At 36.0% G+C, this 24,608-nt stretch overlaps 1 protein-coding gene across 1 annotated transcript in view; it reads left to right on the forward strand.

Moving 5' to 3' along the window:
* LOC149419930 (uncharacterized) overlaps window positions 1-24,213 on the forward strand; it is a 595,518-nt gene extending 571,305 nt beyond the window's left edge. Inside the window, exons 5-14 of the mRNA XM_089637383.1 lie at window positions 8,818-9,075; window positions 9,562-9,810; window positions 11,259-11,518; window positions 12,780-12,924; window positions 14,722-14,862; window positions 15,444-15,601; window positions 15,835-15,905; window positions 16,298-19,302; window positions 20,371-20,523; window positions 21,971-24,213. Of these exons, the coding sequence (XP_089493509.1) occupies window positions 8,818-9,075; window positions 9,562-9,810; window positions 11,259-11,518; window positions 12,780-12,924; window positions 14,722-14,862; window positions 15,444-15,601; window positions 15,835-15,905; window positions 16,298-19,302; window positions 20,371-20,523; window positions 21,971-22,225 (4,695 nt within the window). The 3' untranslated portion in view covers window positions 22,226-24,213. The remainder of the gene's footprint in view (window positions 1-8,817; window positions 9,076-9,561; window positions 9,811-11,258; window positions 11,519-12,779; window positions 12,925-14,721; window positions 14,863-15,443; window positions 15,602-15,834; window positions 15,906-16,297; window positions 19,303-20,370; window positions 20,524-21,970) is intronic.
* The last annotated feature ends 395 nt before the right edge of the window (window positions 24,214-24,608 follow it).

The raw sequence follows: 24,608 nt of genomic DNA on the forward strand, positions 1-24,608 counted from the left end.
AAAAGGATGATTTGAAAGGGAGATATGCAAATACGAATGTTAGAGGGAGCGCGCTTATATAAAAAATGACAATAAATAAGCGAAAATTGTGAAAATATTTAATAAAATACGACTCGTTTAAAATAGAGCAAAAATCTTATAAAGACGCACTGTGAATTTTTCATACCATATCATATATGTTAAATAATAGAAAAAATGTGTTTTTAATAATTTTCGGAGCATACTTTGCGATGTTTTTTCTATCGAGGGAATTTCATATAATTACCGTTTCGTCTTTGCAAATGTGTAGGTATTAAAATAAAATAAAAACTTTTACTTTTTTTGGGAACTTAAAACTTAACATGTTCAAGAGAAATATGTTATAAATTGGTAAAAATTGGGAAAGCGGGGGCTTAACTTATCACTTTAAATCCCGCGAAAGTCCTCATATATTATAATTATGATATAATTTAGCAAAATTTAGTATCTGTATTTCACTGCGCAGCAGTAATGATAGGCAATTCAATAGTTATCATGCAATAAAAAATAAAAAAAGGAAAAAAAAAAATGCAAATTATCCTGTCACGATTCACGATGAACGTGTCCTACTTTTATTATTTTGAAAAAACTATGTAGCGAATTCGAAAATTTAATTGTATATTATCAATTTAATGTTTGGTAAACACGCAAAAGCTGACGTGACCAAAACGCAAAAGGCTAATTTTAGAGAATTGTTTTTTAAATTAAAATAACGTCGTTGATTGGATTGCCCACTGAGAACACACCCATCTCATACTATACTATACCACCTTCCTCTTCCCCATCTCCTTCCGTTCTCCACAACCTTCAGCCTCACAACATATTTAAATTGGGGATGCCATAGTCTCAATGGCTCCAGACGGTTGGGGGAAGTTGGGACACTTGTGCGGTACTGACGTTCAAAAAATTAAATGGCTTTGAGAAGTGAATAATTTAAGAAATCAATCTATATAAATAAAAATAAATAAATGTTCTTTGTTCAAAATCTTAAATTGCTTAATTATCTTAAATTTTAGATTGCTTTGAATTTTTGACACAACATTGCATTCGAATACGCGTGTGTTATATACCAATATTATATAGATGTCACCTGTGACAGGTAAAAGCATGCGTTTTTTAAAAACAGTGCCATCTGTTGGAGGTAAACGCAAAACGCACCATTGTTTCTCTATCTGCACAGACATACTGAGCCACAGCAACGCGTGATACAACGGGGTGCAGCTAGTATTTAATAAGTGACGAGCAGTCACTCAATTCTAGTAAACAAAAAATGTTGAAGTAACTCTTTTATAGAATTTACATAATTTTATATGCACTTATTTCAAATTTAATAATACCTACCAGTGGGAAAGAATTTGAAATTATTTTTATTGGCTTGATATTACCGAAAGAAAAAGCCGAGTGAATTTCGTGACTTGTGACTCGTGACGTGTTTCTGTTTCATAGTTGTTAAGATTAATCATTTCTACTTCGCGTCTAAGTCAATCTTTGTAGACAAATTTAAAAGGGAACTGTAGTATAATATTATCGTAGTGTAAAAACAATTTTCTCTAAAATAAAAAATAAATTTGTCCACCAGAAAATGTCTTAATTCAACATACTAATTTATTTCTCACAGGTTTTCTGATTACTTTAAGATTGGTTATTCTGAAATTTTTTAGACATTAAATCGAACCCTTATATTGACAAGACCAGGCCAGACAAAGGTTCAATTCACCCCTCAGCTACATCCCTCTCAGCCACCCTACTAACCTCTAGTACCTAGTACCTTCCCACACCGCGAAGCCTCCAGCGCTACTGCCTCCACTTCCTATCCTTGTTTACTCTGGAGTACAAACCAATCATGAAATTATTCAGCCAAGTTATACCTAGTACTTATGCTATTTTACAGCTAATGCTATTCTGGTATTATACAGCTATGTAATATTATTGTAGCGGTGGATATTGCGGGTAGATAGGTATCAGACATTACATGTTTACGACAAACAGCAGCTGCAAGTATATTAAAGGTAACAGCTGGCAGAAACTGCATTGATCATAACTCATATGTTGATTGCTGTAGTCTTACTTTGTAATGAAACTGAGCTCTTGTTTGAAGGTAGTTTTGCCCATAAATGCTTAATTTTTCATCGTTCCGCTATTCGCAATAAACGCAAAGATGTTTATTCATAAAAGTGTTGCAATGTGGTAGGAAAATTGGGAGAACGAATAACCAGTTTTTGAATTCTCTCAAAGACTGATGGTGATTTAATGTACTAGTGCTATTTTGGTACTAAAGTGTATTTTATTCAAAAGCGTATATAATATTATGGTACCTTATATCTATCGGTATCTGGGTTTTCCATCATAGCTCTGCATGATATCACATCCTGCATTTTGCGCGTCGACAAAAATATTTTACGGTAACACTTTTACACCACGCGTTGCCGCATTGTCAAAATGCGCTAAAATCATTTCTGAAAATAACGTGGCAAATACAGGAAGCCCTATGAAAACATCGTGGCAAATATAGAAAGCCCTAGCGCGATGGTACAACAGAATCTAGTAAAACATATACCTGTACCAACGTATTTAGTTCACAACGTATCAATTCATTTTTGGTTTTAGCCATACTTAATAGGATAGTTTTTTTTTCAGGGGTTGGTTATTTCGTTTTATTTTCTTCCCCACCCCTTCTTACAAGTCTCTTTGAACAGTCAAATATAAATTTATATACGAACGATTCACAAGGTTGCTAAATTATTGTTCGGTGCAACTCGAGTTCAACGACGAGTCATTAAGAACAGAGAATCGTTGAGACTAGAGTATCACTAATACCTTTGAACCCTTTGTGTTTTAATATCGGAGGAAAAATTGTATATTTTTATGTGTATAATGTATATTTATGATTATATTGGTACACGCAAATAACCTCTGCGAATTGGTGAAATTATGAAAAAAACTTTTGTTGACACGCGAGTGCTAAAACAGAAGGTAATCAGAAACACACGAACGAGTATTTTTGAAAACTGTCTTACCAACATTTTGAACGAAATTAACATTTTTATCCACTTTGGATGGTGGCAAAGGGGAAAATACATACATTTGAGCAGTTTTTCCGACTTCGCACAATACAATATTTGGATGTCGTGTCATTAGAAAAACCTATTTGTATATGTATTTTTTTAACAAAGCTAGATGTTTTTGAGAGTTTCGAGGCCGTAAGTATTCGTAATAAATAAGGACTCCTATTTAGTTATTTAGTTATTCGTATTTTACACAGGAATTTTGCTGATATATGCATTGGAGTACGGAGTGCCAATTTTATTTGATATATGATATAATATAATCTTTCAGATCTGAATTCAAAACAGAATTTATTTTATCACAGTTTTTTTATATCCCATGCATTATTTGGAAGCAAACTTAAAAGGAAACATTAATTGCAATGAGTAGCCATTTTTCCCAAAAAATAACGTAAATTCTAGTTAGATTGCAAACTGTTGTACATCCAAATACTGTTGACTTTCAGAATTGTAAAAAATATTTTCTTCCCAATAATAGGTACCTAATAGCATAATTACAATTGCCTCGGTATTTAATACCGCTACATATTTATTAATCTTATGATTTGAAAATGTTGGCTCTTTGTAATACACAATGACTTTAAAAGATTAATAATAAATATTTAAATAGCTGGTCTTGTTTTCAAAGTGCTCATAATACATAATTCCTTATTTATTCTTCCTTGATTGTCGGAAAACGCTTTAACACGTTCAAACAGTAAACAGAACTGGCAATTTAAATAATACATTCAAACGATATGTAAATTTGTCGAAGTCTTTCAAGTGTGTCTATTAAAGGTGAATAAATTGGAATAAACGTGAATACATGGTAGTGAACAAAGCGTGGTACTTGTTAACAACAAATAATGGCGAAAGTAAGTTTAAATTAGGTAAATGCTGGGATCAGTGAGCGATAATGTTGCTTAGCGCGATTTAAACCTATTTTAAACTAACTTTGACATCTGCAAGTACTAAAAGTTAATGTTGCCAACTAGGAGCGTAATTTTTTTCGTAGTTGGACAGTCCTTGACGTAACTAAGCCTAGCAAACCGTAAATGTTTACCGAGCGTTTAAGGAATCGATCAAATTAATTCATGTGCTACAACTGTTCTACTCGATTCTATCTATCTGTTATCCTCCACACAGCATCCCCGAGATACTTACAGGCTCTGACAGAAATTATTTCCCTCAGGGCTTCTTCTGTGGAGTTGATAATGTATTTATTAAACATAATAAAATAAAATAAAACAGTAGGTTTGTTGCATTTGTAAACGACCGCTCGGCAGAAATACGTAATTTAGCCAACAAAACAGTGAGATATGAGCGCTTTTACACATCCTCAAGTTTCGTCAGAAAGGTCTAATGTATCGAATTTACAGAATTACACGCGTCAAAAAATCTGTGTTTTATAGGTTTAAATTATAAAGTATTTGTATGTGCTAAATAAAGTAATATTTGTATAACAAGCAAAAGTTAGGTTAGGTTAAGTGAGGTTAGTTTTTAGAAGTGTGTAATTCCAGTGGGTGTAATTCTTTCCGGTTAATTTCACCCGTGCGTAATTTCGTCCGAGTGTAATTCTGGCGAAGTCCAAGCGAATACGATTGCAATTCGTTTGAAGTTCAAATTCAAACGAATTTAAATCGCATTCTTTTTTAGACCCTTTGACCTCTCCAACTGGTCTCTCGACCCATCGCCTTGCGCAGCAGTGGGATGGATATATCCATAAGTCCTTTACTCCTGGACACACTGATCCCTAGATTCCTACCCACCCCTCATACATTATTCCTTCCCAGAACTTCCTCTCCTTCCTTTCCCTAAGACCCTCCACACAGCATCTCAAAAGATGACGTAGGCTCTGAATGAAATTATTAAAAGACAATTAACATCTAGGAGGTATTTAATTATTACGTCTTAACTTTCCATAACTTGGGAATGCTGTGTGGAGGATTTTTTTGAGGAGAGCATGAAGTGAACATTCTTATTTTATAGGAGAGTGGAAACACAGAGGGTACATTCGTAGCATACACATTACACGTACCTAATACTTAACGACATAGCTTGTTTTGATAATATATTATTGCATTACATAATATATCTGTTTCATCAATTTGAGTAACCAACCACCTACTTATTATGTTGGTGAAAGTGGCAATTAATTTCCTATAATGTCTTCAGTTTTCTTGCGTGAAATTCCCGTGGAATATTTATTAAGGATTTCACGTGTCTAGACTTATCCCAAGGCGTTTTCCCCACGTAAAGGTGAGTCGTAAACAATTCAGTGAAACCCAACATTTTCAGACTCAAAGTGTGAAAATATTGCTTTTCTTAATAGCAATTTCTTTACGCGAAGTGAACCTGCTCCTCCCCGCTGAGGCTATTAACCGCTTTACAGTGAAAAACAGGCTTTATTTTTATTGAATTTTATACCATTTATTGGATAACAAACACCCCTGCCACCCTTGTCACCTCAAGTGGTTCGCTACGCTTGGTGACTTATCAGGGGTGCCCGGGTTCATGTGGGGTTAGGTTTGTCTAGGTCTTAGCGGTAGATGCATTTGCGGGCTGGATCGGAGGGACCATCGCCTTGCGCCCCAGTGGGAGGAATGGTTTCGTGCGTTCGTCACTCCTGGACACATTGACCCCCAGATTCCTACCCACCCCTCATATATTTTTCATTCCCAGAACTTCATCTCCTACCTTTCCATAAAAACACCCTCCACACAGCATCCCCAAAGATGACATGACTCAGAGCGTCCTTTGTGGAAAGAAAACAACGTGACAAACAGCACAATTTGTAATAAGACCCGCAAAGGATTTTTAATTTAAAATTTTAAAAGCTACATATATTTATTTTTTTTTTCTTTTAAACATTTTTACAAGAATATGTATATTAATTTATATGTATAGTAATTATTATATTCGTTATAGTATAATATTGATTATATTCGTAGTCGTCCTCGCTAGGAGATCCTGTGTTGAGGGAGACTAGGTTTTGGAAGTTTTCAGCGACTTCATGTTTTGGGTAAGGTTTTCCAGAAACTTCTATGACGATGTATGACGATGACGACCATATTTTAAATATGCTAGTAAGTTCTTTATCCGGTAGTTCCTTACGCCAAGATTTAATGTCCTTAATGTAGTTATTTTTTGTTTTGAATTGTTTGATACTAAGTGGGAGTTCGTTATATACCTTTGCTGCTAAAAAATCGGGACTTCTTTGTCCAAAGGTAGAGTTATACTTCGGTATATTTATTATCTCTGTTTGTTTGGCTTTGGTTTTACGAGTATGCAAGGCGTTTCTTTGTAAATCATTTTTGAGGTGATGTACCAGAATGTTTTTGGCATAGATTTTCTGTATACTTGGAAAGTCAAACTGTTTAAAAATTTCTATTGTTGACCTCCTCATGGGAACTTTTACTATAGTCTTTATGATGCAATTAGTTAGTTTAGTTTGAGTTACCTTCAGTTGTTTAACGTGTTTTGATGCTGCTGAGCCCCATCCTATTATTCCATATTCCAAGTGACATACATAGTATACTCTCTTTAAATCCCTAGTTGACAAAATGTTTCGTAATTTTTTGAAGAAGTAGATGAGTTTTGTTAGCTTTTTTGAATTAAATCAATGAATTGTTAATAATTAATTTAAATGAGATTATTGCTTCTTCGTATGATGTTACTATTATTTGTTTCAACAACCAACCTAATAATTGGATTATTTGTCAAATAATAGTTTGTGATCATCGAAACATTTGTTGCACACAACTTGTATATTATGGCTAGCCGGGTTTTAAACCCACAGCCTCTGGGTTCAGAGCCAATGAGCTTACCCATCTGCCGTGAAGGTTGTCAAAGGCTATCATTATTTGAATATTTTTTAATCTTATTATTTACTTAGTTTAACGAAAATAACCGCTTACAAAAAACTTGGTTACTTAAAAACTAAATACGAACAAACTAGTAACAAGCTAAGATAGCGTTATTGATTCTTCGAACTTCCGTTAGGAAAAGTTCCGCCTTCCATATTTCCACACTTCTGGGGTTTTATCCGCAAATTCCAGTCTGGAAATTGGGTAGATAGTGAAAAATATACATAAAAACGCACTAGAATAATATAGTCTGGAACATCAGTTAGGGATTTCATGAAACTTTCGAAAACATATTCTACAACTTATCTTTTGTTGGAAAGAAAAATCCAGACTTTTCCCTTATTCCCCTGGTGGCAATATTTCTCAATATTCTTTTTGGTGTTTCATTTTTGCCCTTTACAAAATATATATTGAACATTTTTAAGTGTGCTCACGTTTTGGTGCTATTCATTTTGTACTGAATTGAATGGCGACTTCGCCGCACGCCGTGGATAATCTGGCCGCAATCAAAGTTTTTTACACTCCCCTTGTAAAGCTTTTTTCCCCGGAAGAAAATGCTTTATGACAAGGTTGGACAGGAAAGTGTTTCATATTAATCTTTAATCTCTCTGCCATAAAATAAAACCTTTTCACTAGTTTTTTTTTTTTAAATTATGTTTTGAATAAATATGCAGTTTTCAAAAAAAAAAATATGACATTAGCATCCTTAAACGCTCGAACTGTGAGCCCTGGATTCATACAAAAACAGCTTTTTGTACGGAATTTCTAGACCTATGCCGCTGTGTAATTCGCTTCATGAGATATTAGACTATTAGACTAATAGTATAGTCGCCATTTCGTTTGTTCCATAGTTTTCATTCTAAATCGCGAAACCAGGTAGTAATGATAGTAATATTATAAAGTAGTGTTTATTAACGTATTATTCATTGTGTTTGGCGTTATGTATTATTTAGGCATCAATAAATAACATGAGGACCGTAAATTAGAGAAAGAGAGAAATATTTCGTGTGATTTTATACTCGTAGCAAAGCTACGAGTTATTGTACCTCCTAGTGAGCAGTTATATATTTAAAAGCAGCACCAATAAAACCGATCACTTTACGGTACAATTCTCACGTATTTCCCCCCTAGTTTTTTGAAAGCACGCAACAACGTAACGGCTTGAAAGTCTTTTATAAATCCAGCTTTTTGTAAAAGCACAATCAGATTTAGATTATTTAGTGTCGGGATAGCTCGCCTATAGCTTTTGGTGTAGGGGAAATAACAAAAGCTCCCATTGCCCTCACGTCAAGGCATACCGCTGGTGCTGATAGATGCTTTGTAACTTCTTTCTATTTTTCGTAAACGACGCATTTAACAGATGATGTTGCAATTGAGTCTTTATTAGCAGGACCGTAGTAGTTATGGTGATAAAAAAAAACTAAGCAAATCTTCAGCTTGCTGTGTATTAAACTGTACCATAGAGGAAAAAAAACGATTGACGACTTTATATCCGGCTCGAAGGACCATCTTCTGTGGTAGGCATCTTATTTTGAACTATTGATTAGAGACTAACCACAGAAAGATAATTCACCAGAGAATTTCGATTCCGTTTGTAATCTGACATTTTGTAACCTAATACTTTTAACGTGGAAACCATTTCCAGAGAAAAATGGCTTTACGCTCGCTAAGATAGATATTTACATCCGCTATTTTGTTTTATGCTAGAAACCCCAACAAGATAAACATTATAAGTGATATCAATACTAAAAATTACTGATATACCGGGCCTTAGTGGCAGGTACCTCTCAACTACATCCCTGATTACTTCCCGTCCCCACTACCGCGTCCCAATTGTTTCGTTTACCTATGTGCGGTTTTACCAACATGTATTTTATTTTTCTTGTCAGTTGGAGCCCGGTGATCAGATCCTCTCCGTGAACGGCGAGGACGTGGTGTCTGCGCCCCGTGACCACGTGATCGGCCTGGTGCGTGCTTGCGCCCAGCGCGTGTCCCTCGTGGTGTGCCAGCCCGGGCCGGGGGGCGCGGGGGCCGCGGGCCGGCGCTCTGCGCTACTCAGCCGCGCGAGGAAGGCCAGGCTCAGGGCCAGGCCTGGCAGGGTGCGCTTTGCGGAGAGCGTGTGCGTTAATGGGTCACCGTTATTCCCAGTAAGTTTAAAATTGCTTGTTCAAAACGTCCTATTTCTTGTCCAATTTGTCTTTATGTACGGTGTTCTTGTCCTGTATGTCTTGGTCCAAAATGACTTTGTCCAAGAATTACCTTGTCGAAGATATATCTTGTTCAAGATTTGTCTTAAACAAGTTTGTTTCTCCAAGATATTTTCAAAATTTAACTTATCCAGGAATTAACTTGTACTAGATTTGCCCAAAATTTACTTTGTTTAAGATCTCATTGTCCGAAATTTACCTTTTCCAAGATTTATCTTGCATTTTATTTTGTCAAAGATTTACTTTAACCAAGATTAACTATGACCATGACACCCTTTTGCGATATTCTCTTATCCAATATGTCTATATGCAATGTACTCTCCTCCGTGTTGTCCTTGTCAAAATATCCTCGTTCAAATTATTCCCCTACATGGCTACATTAGAAGTAAAGATTCCATAAGTATAACATTTATATTTCTATTCCAGCCGTCAGCATTCTCCCTGGGAGATCTCTGCCTGCCTCCTATGGCCAACGTTTTGAAGGTCTTCCTGGAAAACGGTCAGACCAAGTCCTTCAAATACGACGCCACCACCACGGTGCAGGATGTGGTCACCAGTTTGAAGGACAAGCTGTGTCTGTCAGCTGGTGAGCACTTCAGTCTCGTCGTGGAGCACGTCAAGAGTCTACGGAGGAACAAGTTGACACTTCTGGATCCTAAGGAATCTTTGGCTAGAGTAAGTCTTCGACATTTTTCTCATTTTGTGTGGATAAAAAGGGAGCATACGCAGAATTATAGAGATGGTGCCTAGAACAGCAAGGCCACATAATTGAGTCTTTTCGTGGCTGGATGATCCTTCAATCTTTGAAGTGTTTTTATGTGGAGACATTTACATTAAAACAGACTTTTTTGTTTAAATTTTTTGGTCAATGCAACTATTTTCAGCACGACAAATCATGAGCTTTGAATATTTTATATCCCATTTCCGTAGTAAATCACTTTTAAAATATTACTAGTAAAAGAAATAAATAAATACTACTAAATAAGTAATACTAATAAGAATTGATACCTTGGTGACTTGGTGATTTGTTCCGGCCATAGTGTTTTGTGATGCAAATATTTGTCTAATCGAGGCTTAAATTTAAAATACAAAACTGTGTTTACGAAATTCAAGATGGATAGGGATCTACAATGTCAGGGGAGTGTAAGTGAGACAGAGCGCTGAGCTATTGAACTAAATGCTAAATTTCTGTTCATTCAAATTTTTATGGAAGGCACTCCTAGTTGTCTTCTTCATTATATGGTTCCGGCTCTTCTATTTCTAGTAAGCAAAATTATGAGAAGAACTTACTGACTCAATATTCCTGCACTACTCTATTATTTTTCCTTTGACGTTTTTTAATGCATTTTATATTATAGTGTACATTTTGGTGATTTACTGGGAATACTGGTGTTTCTTTAAATACCATACGATTACCACTGTATAAAATTATTAAAACATTACAACTCATTTATATCTTTTATTTTCGTAGAAAGCAATCACTTTGTGGTTTAACATTTCAATAAAAGCACCGGTGCTAAAATTCTCCATAGAAAAGACCATAGTAACAAATTGAATAACCTAGAAGCACTAGAAATTAAGAAAGCCATTAAAACCAAAAGTTTAATTCTGAATAATCAATTAGATTTGTCAAAAAGCCCAATACTGGGAATATTCCCTGTAAACTGTAAAATTCCCAGTATCCCTTAATCACCTTACAATTATTAATGCCTATTCTCTATTATTATAATATTTATATACACTAATTGTTTTCTTTTAATATATTGTTGTTTCATTTTGGTTTTACTTTCTATCTCCCTCTGTATGTATATATAATGACAAATTTTGTAATATTGATCAGTTTAATTTTGTACCTTGACGATGCTCGAGTGTAGCGAAACCGGTCGGTCTTAAAATTAATAAAAATTCATGGTTTTAAACAAAAAATATTGTTTTTATTTCACTTATTTATATATTCATACTGTTTTGATATTAGCGTCCTGATCTATCCTTAGGGCACTACCCTGTACACTTTTTCTTTTATACCCAAGCAAAATAATTGTCCAATAGAAAAGCAGGTAGCACAATTTATTATAAAAATAACGATTTATTTTTAAATATATTTTATGTTGACACCATTCCAGATAGCCGCCCGGCCTGGCGCCCACAAGCTGCGATGCCTGTTCCGCGTGTCCTTTGTGCCTACGTCTGCCGCCGAGCTGGCGCAGAAGGACCTCAATTCCATGGACTATCTGTACATGCAGTGCTGCAACGACGTAGCGCAGGAGAGGTTCGCGCCCGAGCTGCAGCCCGACGTGGCCCTGAGACTGGCCGCGCTGCACATGCACCAGCATGCGCTCAGCAATAACATCTCACCGGCGAAGCTAACGGTCAAGGCAGTGGAGTAAGTATTTTATGTTTAATTTATGTCATCACGGTGCTACATCTCAGGGTGGGATTTGGATTTCTCCACAAATATCCTCTACTGGCTGCATTCCCTCACAATTCTATTCGCTTCCAGTCCTCAACCTTTCTCGTCCTGCTCAAATACTCTTCTGCACAATTACGCACAGACCATCCACCTTTTCCTCCATCTGTTGCTGGTTACTTCCACTTTGGCAACCACTTGCTCTTTATTATTTTCAGCGTCCTACATCTGGCATTCTTTTCACATGTCCAAATAGATTATTTAAGTATTTTATTTGTTAACTGAGCACAGCAAAGTCCCATTTTAAGTCAACTGTTTGGCATTTCGTCTGACTGTAAATTTGTTTGTACATTCTGTTTTCGGTTCAAGATGTTAGCTGTGTTGGATACTGCCTTTTATCCCACCAGAGTTTGCATGGGCGTAGATTCTTCTAAGAGCTGTCAAATCGGAATTATCAATATTATTGTACCTACCTATATTCATAAAGAAATTTTGAAAAAATAATAGTCATTGAGATAGTGACGTTTCTTTGGACAAATTGTACAATTCCTCATTTGATTTTTTTTATTATATGTTACATAAATATTATATGGTTTATTCACATACAACATAATATACACATACTAAAATAAAATATTTCGAAATGATAAAGGATGTACTATATATACATAAAACAATGAGAGAAAGGTAAACCATAATAACGTAAGGATGAGAGGAATAGTAGAGAGTATCCTATAACCAATAATGCTATGTTTGACTCCACACCATCCTGCCACCTTTGTTTAGATCTCTCAACACTTCTTCATTCAGCAGATTTATCACATAATGAAGAGGCCTCGTTTGGTTGACTATTGTAATATGTATTCTTCTTTATCTGAGAGCAATGGATTGTCTTCAGATGTTAATGATTGATCTTAAATATACACCTAGTTCCAATCACAATACTTATAGCAATACAAGAGTGAGATGTATACAGCACTATGACCAACTGATCTATTCTGCAGTTAGAAACATTCTTAACCCTTTGCCGGTTGACCGAGTGGCCGCTCGCCTAGCTTTCAGAGGCATTCGGTAGTATTCGGCTATCTCCATAAAATGAACTATTAAGTTCTCTCCAGTAGAACTATCCCAGTTGTATACATCTTATTATTAAATGCTATTAAAATAGTTAGTAAAAGTTGTGATTGTATCTAGGTTAATCAGACAACTAATAACTTAATCTTGTGTATATTTTCAGGAGAGAGTTTGGCTTGGAAAGGTTCGTGCCTTGTGGTTTACTAGAAACTATGAAGAGGAAGGAGTTACGCAGATTAATCGCCCACTTCCTAAAGCTAAACTCTCAGATGACTGGAAACCAGCAGAAGTACTTATCCCAGCTTCAGGTAAATAAATACATTTCAATATTTTTACTGTGGAATAACTTATTGAGTAACACCTCCAATTGTAATACTTAATCATTGAAGACAATATTAACTCACACTCACGGCAATGCCATACGTAGTAATGCAAAATCATGTGTTTTTGGTTTGAAAATTTGGTCGCCTAGAAATGTTTCAGATGCTTTAATTAAATACTGCTAGTAGAATACATCTTGGCCTTTGAAATAATCGAGTATTTTTTAGATAAGTCTTTTTATAAGCCCAGAAAAAAATAATGTAAAGGCCTATGAAAACTGCTTTAAAATTCAAAATATCCTACTTACGAACCCATTTTCAGTTAATATTTTATTGAATAATGTAGAAAATTAAGTTATTTATAAAATAATCGAAAAAAAATAAATATTTATGCCTGAACCCACAAAATAAAATAAAAGGCACTTTTTGGCCATGTTTTTTTCTTGCATAAATCAAAACAGGCGGATGGTGTTAAGCGGGAATTTAAACCTTATCGCCATCTACGTAAGGGTTGTTATTGATAGTGGCTCAATTTAAAATATTACACGACGTAGTGCATCGCCTTAACTTATTGAGTAAAACCTCAAAATGTAATACTTAATAATTAAAGACAATAATAACCACTCTAAAACGAAAAATTTGAAACAGAAAAAAAAAGATACAAGTTTAAATGAAAGAAGTTGATGTGGTTAAGTTATCTCAGCGGTCAGAACAATGCCCTGGGAAGGCAGAGTTCATGGGTTTAATTCCCAGATGTAACCGATTTCCTATTTTACCCATCATTATTAGACACAAGATCATCCACTGGATTCCTACCAGAAGTATTTCAAAGAAGATCCAGTCCACCACATGTTGGTGCAGTCAGATCACTACCAATTGGTCCTGCAAACATGTTTTCCAATTTTTATTTTATTTAAAAGAAAGACAAACATTCCCGGGTTATGAATAATCTGATAATATTTGAAAATTTCCTTTTACCACCACAGTAAGCGGAAAATGTTGCTTGTGTTGTGATGGAGGACTTAGCCAGCCGAGGAATTGAATTAACTACGACTGGGTGGGACCCAAACGCGATTACAACTCAGCCACCAACCTCACAATATTCGTTTGAGAGTGGAATATTGTCTTAACGATTGAATAAATTTCTTCGTCCACTCTTATCTATGTAATCTTCTTTATTTCTAAATTTAACAATCAATACTACCCATAGCTCTTCTAAACTCCAACTAGGCAAGCAATTACATATGTACTGACTCAAAATGGATAAAAGCTTATTTAGGTAGCTAGTAGGAATTTAACAGGTAGACACACCAGGAGACAAATTTAATGCAGCTGTCGGGAGTGGAAAGCACCAATGTCTGTAGAAAATACGAAGAGGATGAATGAACACCTATTAATCTATGGGTTCAATGTCCCGCTTTGATGGGAAGAAGGCTCAAATTAATATATTCTGGAACCAGGAGTCAAATATACAATGACAACCCTAGAGATAACTTTAATGAAGGGACTGGGCTACTGTCAAAAAAGTAGCGTGAAACGTCATCTGCTTACGTAGCCATACAGACCATGTTCGTACCTATCAACAAATGATTTATTTACGATGTGATGTGTTTATGTGAAATGGTGTCAATTTTATTTTAACCCTGCTTTTATTTACGCAGTAAGATGTCCCTAAAATGACTGCCTTTAAAAATTACTATTACAAAGCCAGGCCTGTTCTCGAGACAGTGTTAAGACGAATACGGTTTAAATAATTTAAGTACTAATATATATTATTATTTCCAGGCCAAGCTTCACTATTTGGACATAATCTCCAGCTTGCCAAGCTACGGGGCTAAGTGCTTCAGCAGCAACCAGCCCGAAAGGGTGCTGCTGGTCAGTCCGAGGTTTGGACTAAGCCAAATTGCAGGCATCCGGAACTCTATTGTAAGTACATATGTATAATCATTTGCATAGTCTACTACCAATAATTATTACTACTTGGAGGACAAATTTAAATCTTTCAAACATATGTAAACGTATGTTGAGAATATTGTGCGTGTACTACTGGTATTTCAACCGAAGGTGTTCTGATGAACTAGCATCATTGATCCCTACAGTATTGGTGCAAAGCCAAGAGTCGCCAAATGCGCGCAAATCTTTTGTTGTCACAGTTGATATTCACCACATCATAATGGTTCTCACAAATGGGACTAGTTCTTGTTCTCAATATAACAACAACTCGGCTATTGAATGATTTGCCGGCTTCTGTGTTTCCTCTAATACAATATGGATTTCTTCAAGATCCAGGTTCACTCTTTTCCTTTAAAAGACTCTCTGAACTCCTGTCCAAAGATGATATTTTGTCTTTCACTTCTGTGTGTTTCTGTAAATATTTTGCCAATCTATAATTGATTTTCTCACACCTCTGTATAATAATCGAAATTTATTCTAAGATTACCCACTCCTATGAAAGTAAAGTAGCATTATATTAATTTGTTCCTCAATTCAATAATGTTTGTTTTCAGCCCACACTTATATCCAACTTGGAAGACTTGGTTGCTGTTCGACTCACCCGAGAAGATGAGTTGTCTTACAATGTGACAATATTCCTACAAAGGGAAAGAGTTCTTTCATTTAGTATGGAAGATAGAGACGGCTCAGAATTGGCCCTTGTGCTAAATGGGTAAGAATACTTTTATTACTTACTTAAGCAAATAGAGTATTTTAGTTTAGCCCTTAAAACCAACAGGTGTCTCTTTTAAGTACCTTCACTCTATTTAAATTTATATGGTTTGTGGTTGATTCCACAGGTTGTGGCTTATGAAAAAATACTACGATAAATATCCCGTCCAACTTCACTATTTATTTACTATTATTTTAAAATTTTAGGTTAATGTTATTGTTCAAATTTTGCAGATATTATTTACTTGCGACAGGCAGAGAACTTGATATTGATCAGGAAAGAGAACCGATTCCTGATGATGTTGGTGAGTTAAAATATTTTAATATTATTTAAATAAAATTATAAGTACATAATTAAAATTACATCTTTCTGTAAACAGCTTTCTTAAAGTGGTGTTCACATAGATTTATTTAAAACTTATTTTACATTCATTTTCGCATGGAAAATTTGTTGTTACCACTGAGTACTTACTCGAATAATGAGTTCTGGCTACACAACATTTACACAATTTTTTCTTTCTAAGTCAACAAAATTCTTTAAATCCCTACATAACATTGAAGTATTTATATAGCTGACCAAAAATAATAAAAAAGCATTATATTATTCATAAATATTGATAGTCATCAAATAAAACTCTTGAAGTAGTAACTCTTGTAGAAAAATATTTTTACTAATGATTTTATTTGTCTTTTTCAGCTCCTCCATATCTGGCTCAACACAATGTTGTTCCCGCTAAATGGAGTTATCTGTATTGCGAGGATCCAGGAGTTCTGTCCAGGTCCCACTATGTTACATTCGCAATGCCACCCCCGTACCATTCCACCCCAAAGACCAGCGCCATGAACAACGGCCTAGATACCAACATGAATTCCACCATAGCCAACAAGAATCACGCAAACGCTTCCAACAGTCCTCTAACAGGATATGACAGGAAACAGGGACCAAAACTAACCAATTCCGTCTACGAAAATTATAATGAAAGTGATCAGCTTGAAGATTTTGGCAAGGCAGAAAACCTCTGGATAGAAGACAACTTAGGATTCGACTTCCAAAGAATCCTGTCAATGGAAATCTTAGAAACTGTGTCAGATCCTAAGTTGGTAGAAGCGAGAAACGATGAAATACTCAAACGTGTCGCGGAAATGCAAAAACTTGTTGAAAATTCCGAACAGTATTTGACCGAACACGGCGAGATCGTTTATAAGAATCAACACAACAATGGAAATAACCATAGTGACAATAATGCCATTTGGCAGGAATCTAGCATTGATAAGTTAGAAAGTGATAACGAATCCAGCCATAGTCGAATGTCCTCACTTGATGATACCCCGGGAACACTCAAACACAGTGACTCTCTTATACTTCTCACTGAAACTATCAATCAGGGACTCAATGGCATCAGTACCGGGCTTAATTCTATATTGCCACCTGCTGCTACAGGTCAGGATGACGATGCTTTGAAAAATAGACAAAGTCAAGGATTGAGTGCTATTTTAAATAACTGCGGTTTGACTGATGCTCTGATTGCTCTCAGCAATGATTTATCTCAGTCAGAAAGTGATAATGATTCCCTTTACACTCCAACTAATAGCCCAATCCACCGTCACCAAAACAAGAGTAATAGCATTCAAACTAAGGCTATTAGAACCAGTTTTGGTCTTCACAGTCCCGATAATCCTAATTACAGTAGTTCTCAAGGAGCTAGGGAACAAAACCTTAGGGAATACCTCCACCAACTGCGCGAGAACTCCAATCATTCTCAAAGTAGCGGCATTGCTAGTGAAATGACGGGAGATCTGACGGGGTCTGAAAATCGTGATAGTGGTCTGTTCACCGGGGACCTTATCAACATGATTGATTTGGATCCTGACCTGATAGACTTAACCTTGTTGCCTCCTCCTCAAACTCCCGATGAACTAGACAATGCAACAGGCGTCTCACAAGTCCTAGCTCCCGTCCCTTCATCATTTGCCGACAATAGCGAAGCATTCGACAAACAGAATAATATTCAACTGTCAAAAAATATTCCTGGTGCTGCCAATTCTGATTTTGAAGATTTTTTAGCAACAGTGACCATTGAACCTCCAACAATGAAAGTGACACCCGCTGTTGAACTGACTCCTGAAGAAATAATGTCATACATCATTCCCCCTCCACCAACTTCTAACGGGAGCTCGGTGAACTACCAAGATAATGTGGTTTATTCTAACGAAGCTCAAATAAGGCAGCATCAGAAAAGTCTAGAGTCCTCGAAAGCCGCTAACGGACCCGTGGTAAAGGGAAATGTAAGTGTTAGTGAAATAAGAGACATGTTTAATGCAAAGAGTTTAAGCAAGGCACGCAATAGTTTAATAATTAATGAAAAAAACATTGAAAAAAACAGTTTTGATGTCCCAATTCTGAATGTTGAATCTAAACCAAAAACTAACGGTTCAAATTCTAGAAACTCTACGAATTCAAATGGACATGTCATTGAATATCCCACTGTTGAAAGGAAGGGTGTGTTTTCATGTTGCACAAAAGAAAGTAAATCGAAATCTGAGGAAGCAGAATCTCCCGAAGAAAATGTAACAAACACCGGTGATAGCGAACTAAAGCCTCCTCCTAGGGCCAGCAAACTAGACAGCCCCAAGCCCCCAGAGAGACCTCCTAAAAGTATTTTAGTGACAAATAGTGTTCGACCACGTTCCAACTCCTTTAGCTACAGCTTCAATGGAATGGCTCTTTCAGAACCTCCCGAGAACCGCTTTAACACGCTGAATAACAAAAAGCTTAATTTCAAGTTGATATGTGAACAGAATGGAGACATCCACCATGAAATGACGAATGGATTTCTGAATGATGGTTCCCCACCCTGCATTCCCCCTAGGGGAGAAATGATTTGCAACAATATTCCCCCACACATTTTGATGCCACCAAAAAAGCCACCTCTCCCCCCAGTACCGAGCTTAGAAACCTTGAGAATGAAGGCTGCACTCAAAAACTCACCACCCAACCTTAAAAACGGCTCTGAACCGAGAGTTGCTAGCATTGGATCACCCCACTTTCAGAGGAATCCAAATTTATACAGAGATATTGAACTAGAGCACCAAAGCAATGCTGCACCAACTGATCTAACAATGGTCACCAGAGCAAGAACCCTTTCACAACCAGAATGCACCTTACACTGCTTGAGTACTCCATCAACTCCTCAAGTCCATAGCAAAACTGGTCATGTGAGGTCCCACTCAGAAACAAAGAACACTTTACTGAAAAACAGAGAGATGAACACAATATTCTCACTTTGCTCACCACAAATGAACAGAAAGTTTACTGGTACAAATCCCTCCAACCAACCAGACTTGGTAGCCGATAGAGGCTTCAGCACCATTGATAGTAGGACCAAACCACAGAACTTTAACTCATCCACCTTAAGACCTGAGAACAGTAGTCCACAGATGAAATCCAATCACGTCCGATTCAAGGATCAATACATCTCTGATAGTTCTAAGACCAACACTCTACCATCTCCCCTAATGAGGCAGAAATTGACAGAGTGTGCACTAGGTGGCAATGGTCATGTAGTTAGTGTGGAAACTTTGCTGCAGAAAACTGAAGTGGCTGTGGATGGATTGCTGGCGCGTCTTCACCAGGTGGCGCAGAGTTGCTCTCATCAACATGCCCATGGCGGTGGGGAAGACATCGACGAGAGAAAGTTCCAGGTGACCATAATTAACCATTTTATAAATATATGCAAGTAATCTACAAATTGGTGACCTTCTTCAAATATTCTTATGTTATTAAATATGTCATGAAATAGGGACAGAGTAATTTCATAGATTTTCCACAATTTATTAATTTGTTTAGTTTTTGTTGTTAATCTCAAACGTACGCTATATTTAGACTTGGCCAGTCGCCTCAGACGTGACAGATATGTGTGGGCGTGGCCTAGATGATATGCCTTGGGTGAGAAACTAGATCATGTAATTTATATAGGCCACCAGTACCTGTTAGATTATAGCGTACGTGCGAGACTAGCTTAAAGTCTACCGAACAAGAGCAAAAGAGTTGGTTTTGACAGATGGATTATATTGGAGGTAAAACAGTTGTTTCCCTAATGTTTGAAAAAAATCAGTAGGGAAAGTAGGATTACAGAAAGGTGTTTGATTGGTTGGGTAATAGAGTAACATATTAGTAGTGGAAAATATATTATACGTAGGTGTAAATTTGAGAATAATAAACAGATGGAAGGAAGCAGGTACAGTGAAATCTCAATCGATCGTTCCTCGATTGTTTGTTTTCCTGCGTTCATCGTTTATTTCTTCCAGACCCGAATTTATCTCATACAAAACATGTAAAAATAGATTGCATCGATCGTTCCTCTATCCATCCTTTTACCGCATTCATCGTTTAAATCATGCAGTTATTATCGTTTTTAAAATATGAACATACATTTTAAAACCACAATTCATAGCTAAATGCTTGGTTTTGATTAACAGTACTGTAAACGGTGGAACATTCGAAAGATAAAAAGATAATGATTTAGTCGCTTCTGCCGGCAGCAGCCGCCCTGGGCATCTGACATTCAAACACAACTATATCTAATAGTAATCAATATAAATAATATTAGTAATAATACCTACATATTTACTGTAAATATGCTTATCATTTGACATTATCACTTTTTTAACAATAGGCTACTTCAACATCAACATAGGTAAGTATTCAAATAATTAAACTGAGTGTTTTGAAAACAAACTTCCTTTACTTAATAAATTTGTGACTTGCAGGCTGCCCGGGATGAGCTGACCAATGAGGCCGTGGCCCTGGTGACCGGCAGCAGGGCCCTGGTGGCGGCTCTGGCCAACGGGGTCCCCCGAGGAGTGGCCGCCCCACTGGCCGAGTGTCTCAACCCCTTAAGAAGGCTTGCAGATCTGTCTCAGGTAATAATTACTTATCGATTTACACATATGTAATTGTTTTTCAACAGGTATCAACTACATAGAAGGTATTTTTCTGTAAGCGTAACATAAAACATGAACTTTAGATTCAGAGTGATTTGTTGGCATGAAATCCGGGATGTCCAAGCATTCTGCAGCAAATATGTATGCACAGTGGAACCTCTTATAACGAGCATAATTCCAGAATCTTACTTGTTATGTGAAACATTTGTTAAACGAAACAATTTTTCCCCTGTAAATCAATGTAAAATACCATAATGCGTTCCATGCCAAAAAATAAATAAATTTACATACTTATAAATTGAAAGCGTGACAACCTGGAATGTGATTTCTATTCGCAAAAAACAATAAAAAAATCGGAATAACTAGTTGATTATTTATGATTTTTTGACACAAAATTAATTTTGTTTTACTATAGATATTTGTTTTTGTCGACGCTTCAAAATTTAGTGAAAATGTGACACAGCATTATCATTCAATACAATTTGTAGAACGCATAGCCACTTCCATATTGGGGTTCAATGTACGACGCTTCTCAATGAACGAAGCAATAGTTAAGCATGCTTTCAGCATTTCTCTTATTGCGCCAGAAGATTGTTGCTCTGCTACTCTCTCCTCCTGCACTAACAAACTCTCCTCCATAAATTCTTGCTGTGAAACACAATGCAACTCCATAAGCTCTTCGGTGGTCAGCTTTGAACTGAGCTCTTCCACAAGCCCTTCAATACATATTGTTGTTTTCCACCTCCTGTCCCATGGTATTAAGCGAGTGATGTGAAGATGGGACGTCTCCTTTCTGCATCACTCGTTAAGGGAACATTTTTTTCACAATCTATTTTGCTCATTATGCGAATTACTCATAATAACAGGTGCTTGTTATGAGAGGTTCCACTGTAAAATATCCTGGATAAAAAGGGTAACAAATATTGAAGTTCTTCATTAAATTACCAAAAATTTGTGAATTCCAGACACATACTGAAGGATATTCCAATACTATCTTGATAACATCATAATAAAAGATTTGGTACCCAATTGATAGTTAAGGGGCATCATTTAGATTCCGGAAGAATGCAACTTTTTTCATTTATAGCTCCATTATCCTATAACTCGTCGTGCCAGAAGAGCCATAAAAGGAGGACGGTCTATCATTAAGGAAAGATGCCGCATCTTACGGCTTGGAAACTTACGTGACTGGTAGAAATATGCAGTTTGGCTGAGTTGTTCAAAACTACTTTCTGCAGTGTGAAGATTGACCCGATTCTAGCCAACCTCCAACAGGTCAGGAATCCTGAAAGAGATAGAGTTCCTTTGGATTCAGTATTAGGCATACCTCTTATGTCATCAGACCAGTGCACGTTGATAGAGATAGCAACCAATAAGTATGATGTTTTATTACATCCTTAAATAATCTTTTTCTATATTTTTCCAGGCCCTTGGTCGCCACACTTCAGCACCGCTTCAAACCCGCAATCTTGTACTTCGAGTTCACGATGTTGCTGCGGCTTTCAAGGAACTGGCCGGAGCCGATATGGCCAGAGTAGTGAGGGAACACAACAACAAACTGGCAGAGTCCCAACAGCCCGAGGGCAGCAGTTCCCTTGAAGGCCAGTTGGCCCTACGAGCCGAATGCCTGGCCAATGTCTTAGCTACTTTACTGAGAAGCTTAAGGGTGTTTTCCCCATGAATCTACTTTTAACAAAAGGTTTGTGATCATTGCTGATATTATACTGAATAAACCGTAACAAAATTAACTATCCACAATATTAATGAACTGAGCGTGTTTATGAAACCTGTTCTGAATTTAGTCTTTGATGTCTTCCGCATCAATTAATTATTTGATAATAATATCATGAATGTATTTTTCAACTGTATTATTTATTCATATTTAATAAATTTACTAGTATTGCAATGTATACAAGCTTTAGATACTGCATTAGTGGTCATGTTTTGAATTAGTGTGAGGTTTTAAACCAAGATATTTTTGATTAGTAATCAAATATTCAAATTCGATATTTGTAGAGTTTAAGAGTACATTAATAACTTTTATTATTTTGTAACACATTCGCTTGAATTCCAAAACTTTTAAATCGACATTACGGTTGTAACTGTCGTTTTTAAAGAAACAGATATCCACTAAAGTAATTTTTAGGTAGACCGTCTTTTGTGTCATAACTCATAACATATAGGAGCTTTAATTTTATACTGTCAACCTGCAAGTGGCAGTTACCAAACCAGCAATGGAGGTGAGTTTGCATATATGAATGTCCGTACATGTTCACGACGGCTATAACCGTATATGTTACAGCTACAGTCATTAGCTATTGCTAATATATTAGCTATAGCTATTGTTGTGGAGTTGCTGAATGTGCAACTTATTAATAGCTCAATTAGATAGAAGTAGAAATGCATGATTCAAACAATGTAATAAAAATAATTAGCTTTAATTTACACATAACCAAACCAATTGTTATAAAATCTTATTTAAATGTGCATTGAATCTTTTACTGTATGGTCCCATGTCCATAAAACTACAAAATATTGTCTTGTGATTTTTCTCAGTCTTTTACTCACTTATTATTTACACTTTGAAGTATGGAAAGAAACCTTTTTCAATATTATGGTTGATACTGAGTCAGTCTGCACAACTTCCATAAGAACTCAAATCATTGGCCTATTATTGCTAACAAGCGATGGATCATCACTCATTTTATTAAGAGCGAGAGCCACGGTACCAACTCAATTCTTTCGTACGGCTCAAAGAGTCGACTCAATTGAACGACGGCTCAATTAAACGGGAACGTGAGCAATGAAAATACTATGGTCGTACGGTATGGCTCTCCTGGTACAGCTCCCCCGACACGGCTCCCCCGATACGGCTCTCAGCTCTCAGCATATATGAATGATCGTACGACTCTTGGTACCGGTATGCCGCCTTCTACCTTGAGAAAAATAAGATGGCAGGTAGATAGGTGTAAGTACAAATGTACAAGTCCAGATGTCAGAATGTCAGATGCCGTTTACGTCTCTGAGGATGTAATATCAATTGATACTTGCATAATTATAGTGGTTGAATTTTTTCTAAAATATCTCCCGATTAAACATAGTAACCATTCAATTGAGCCATAGTACAGTTTACCGAGAGTCGTATGAATAAGGCTCATCAAAAAGAGCTAGCTCAATAGTGCGACTCGCTCATGAACGACTCATTGCTACATGTAACACCATATTCCTTTGAAAGCAAATCTGTCCCCTTAACAAAGTTGAACAGGGTTGTCATTGGTTTTTCTTTGGATGTTTCAAAATGCTCAGGTCCCTTAGTAACTTACATAATTACCGGCAAAACATCTTTGACAGGAAAACTTGTGTTCAATCTGATTTTTTGATTTGACAGAAATCAAAAACGATAAAAATATTTCATCTTTATCTACTATCGTAAGTTTCATCTCAATTATTTTACCAGTGTTTCCGTCACCCATTTTAGACATAATGAATGTATTTATTTATAATATTAATATTTATTATGAAACAATGTTACCATACGCTAACTTGTACAAAATTAATTTGAATAATTTATTGTGTTTGTAATTTCCTAACTTTTAATCATTTTCCTAATTTGAATGTATTTTTGATATTTATGTATTATAAATCAGTTCATTTTTCACAACAATTTATTTACCCCATGAATAATATTATGTAAAATTATAAACCTTTGTTTTTGTTGTTGACAGGAAATCTCATTTTATTTACCTGAATGAATAGTTAAGACTTCACTTAATGCGATAAATATATACAGTTTTTTTAAAAGTAGTGCTTAGAAAATATTTATTACAAATGTTGCAATGTAATTGCTAAATTATTTATTAATATATTATCATTATTATGTACAAAACATGTATTGAATGGACTTATGTAATATGAATGTATCGATATTCATGTTATGTATTTGGACATGTATTAGGGTATACATATTATTAAAAATAAATGATTTTATGTCACTTGTTTTGTTGCAGTAGTTGGGTGAATTTGATGTGCGTACGTTTTATTAAAATTGTTATAGTCTATTATTA

The sequence above is a fragment of the Hesperophylax consimilis genome, chromosome 11 (genome assembly GCF_061612785.1).
Source record: "Hesperophylax consimilis isolate HC1 chromosome 11, BYU_Hcon_1.0, whole genome shotgun sequence".
Classification (NCBI taxonomy): Eukaryota; Metazoa; Arthropoda; class Insecta; order Trichoptera; family Limnephilidae; genus Hesperophylax; species Hesperophylax consimilis.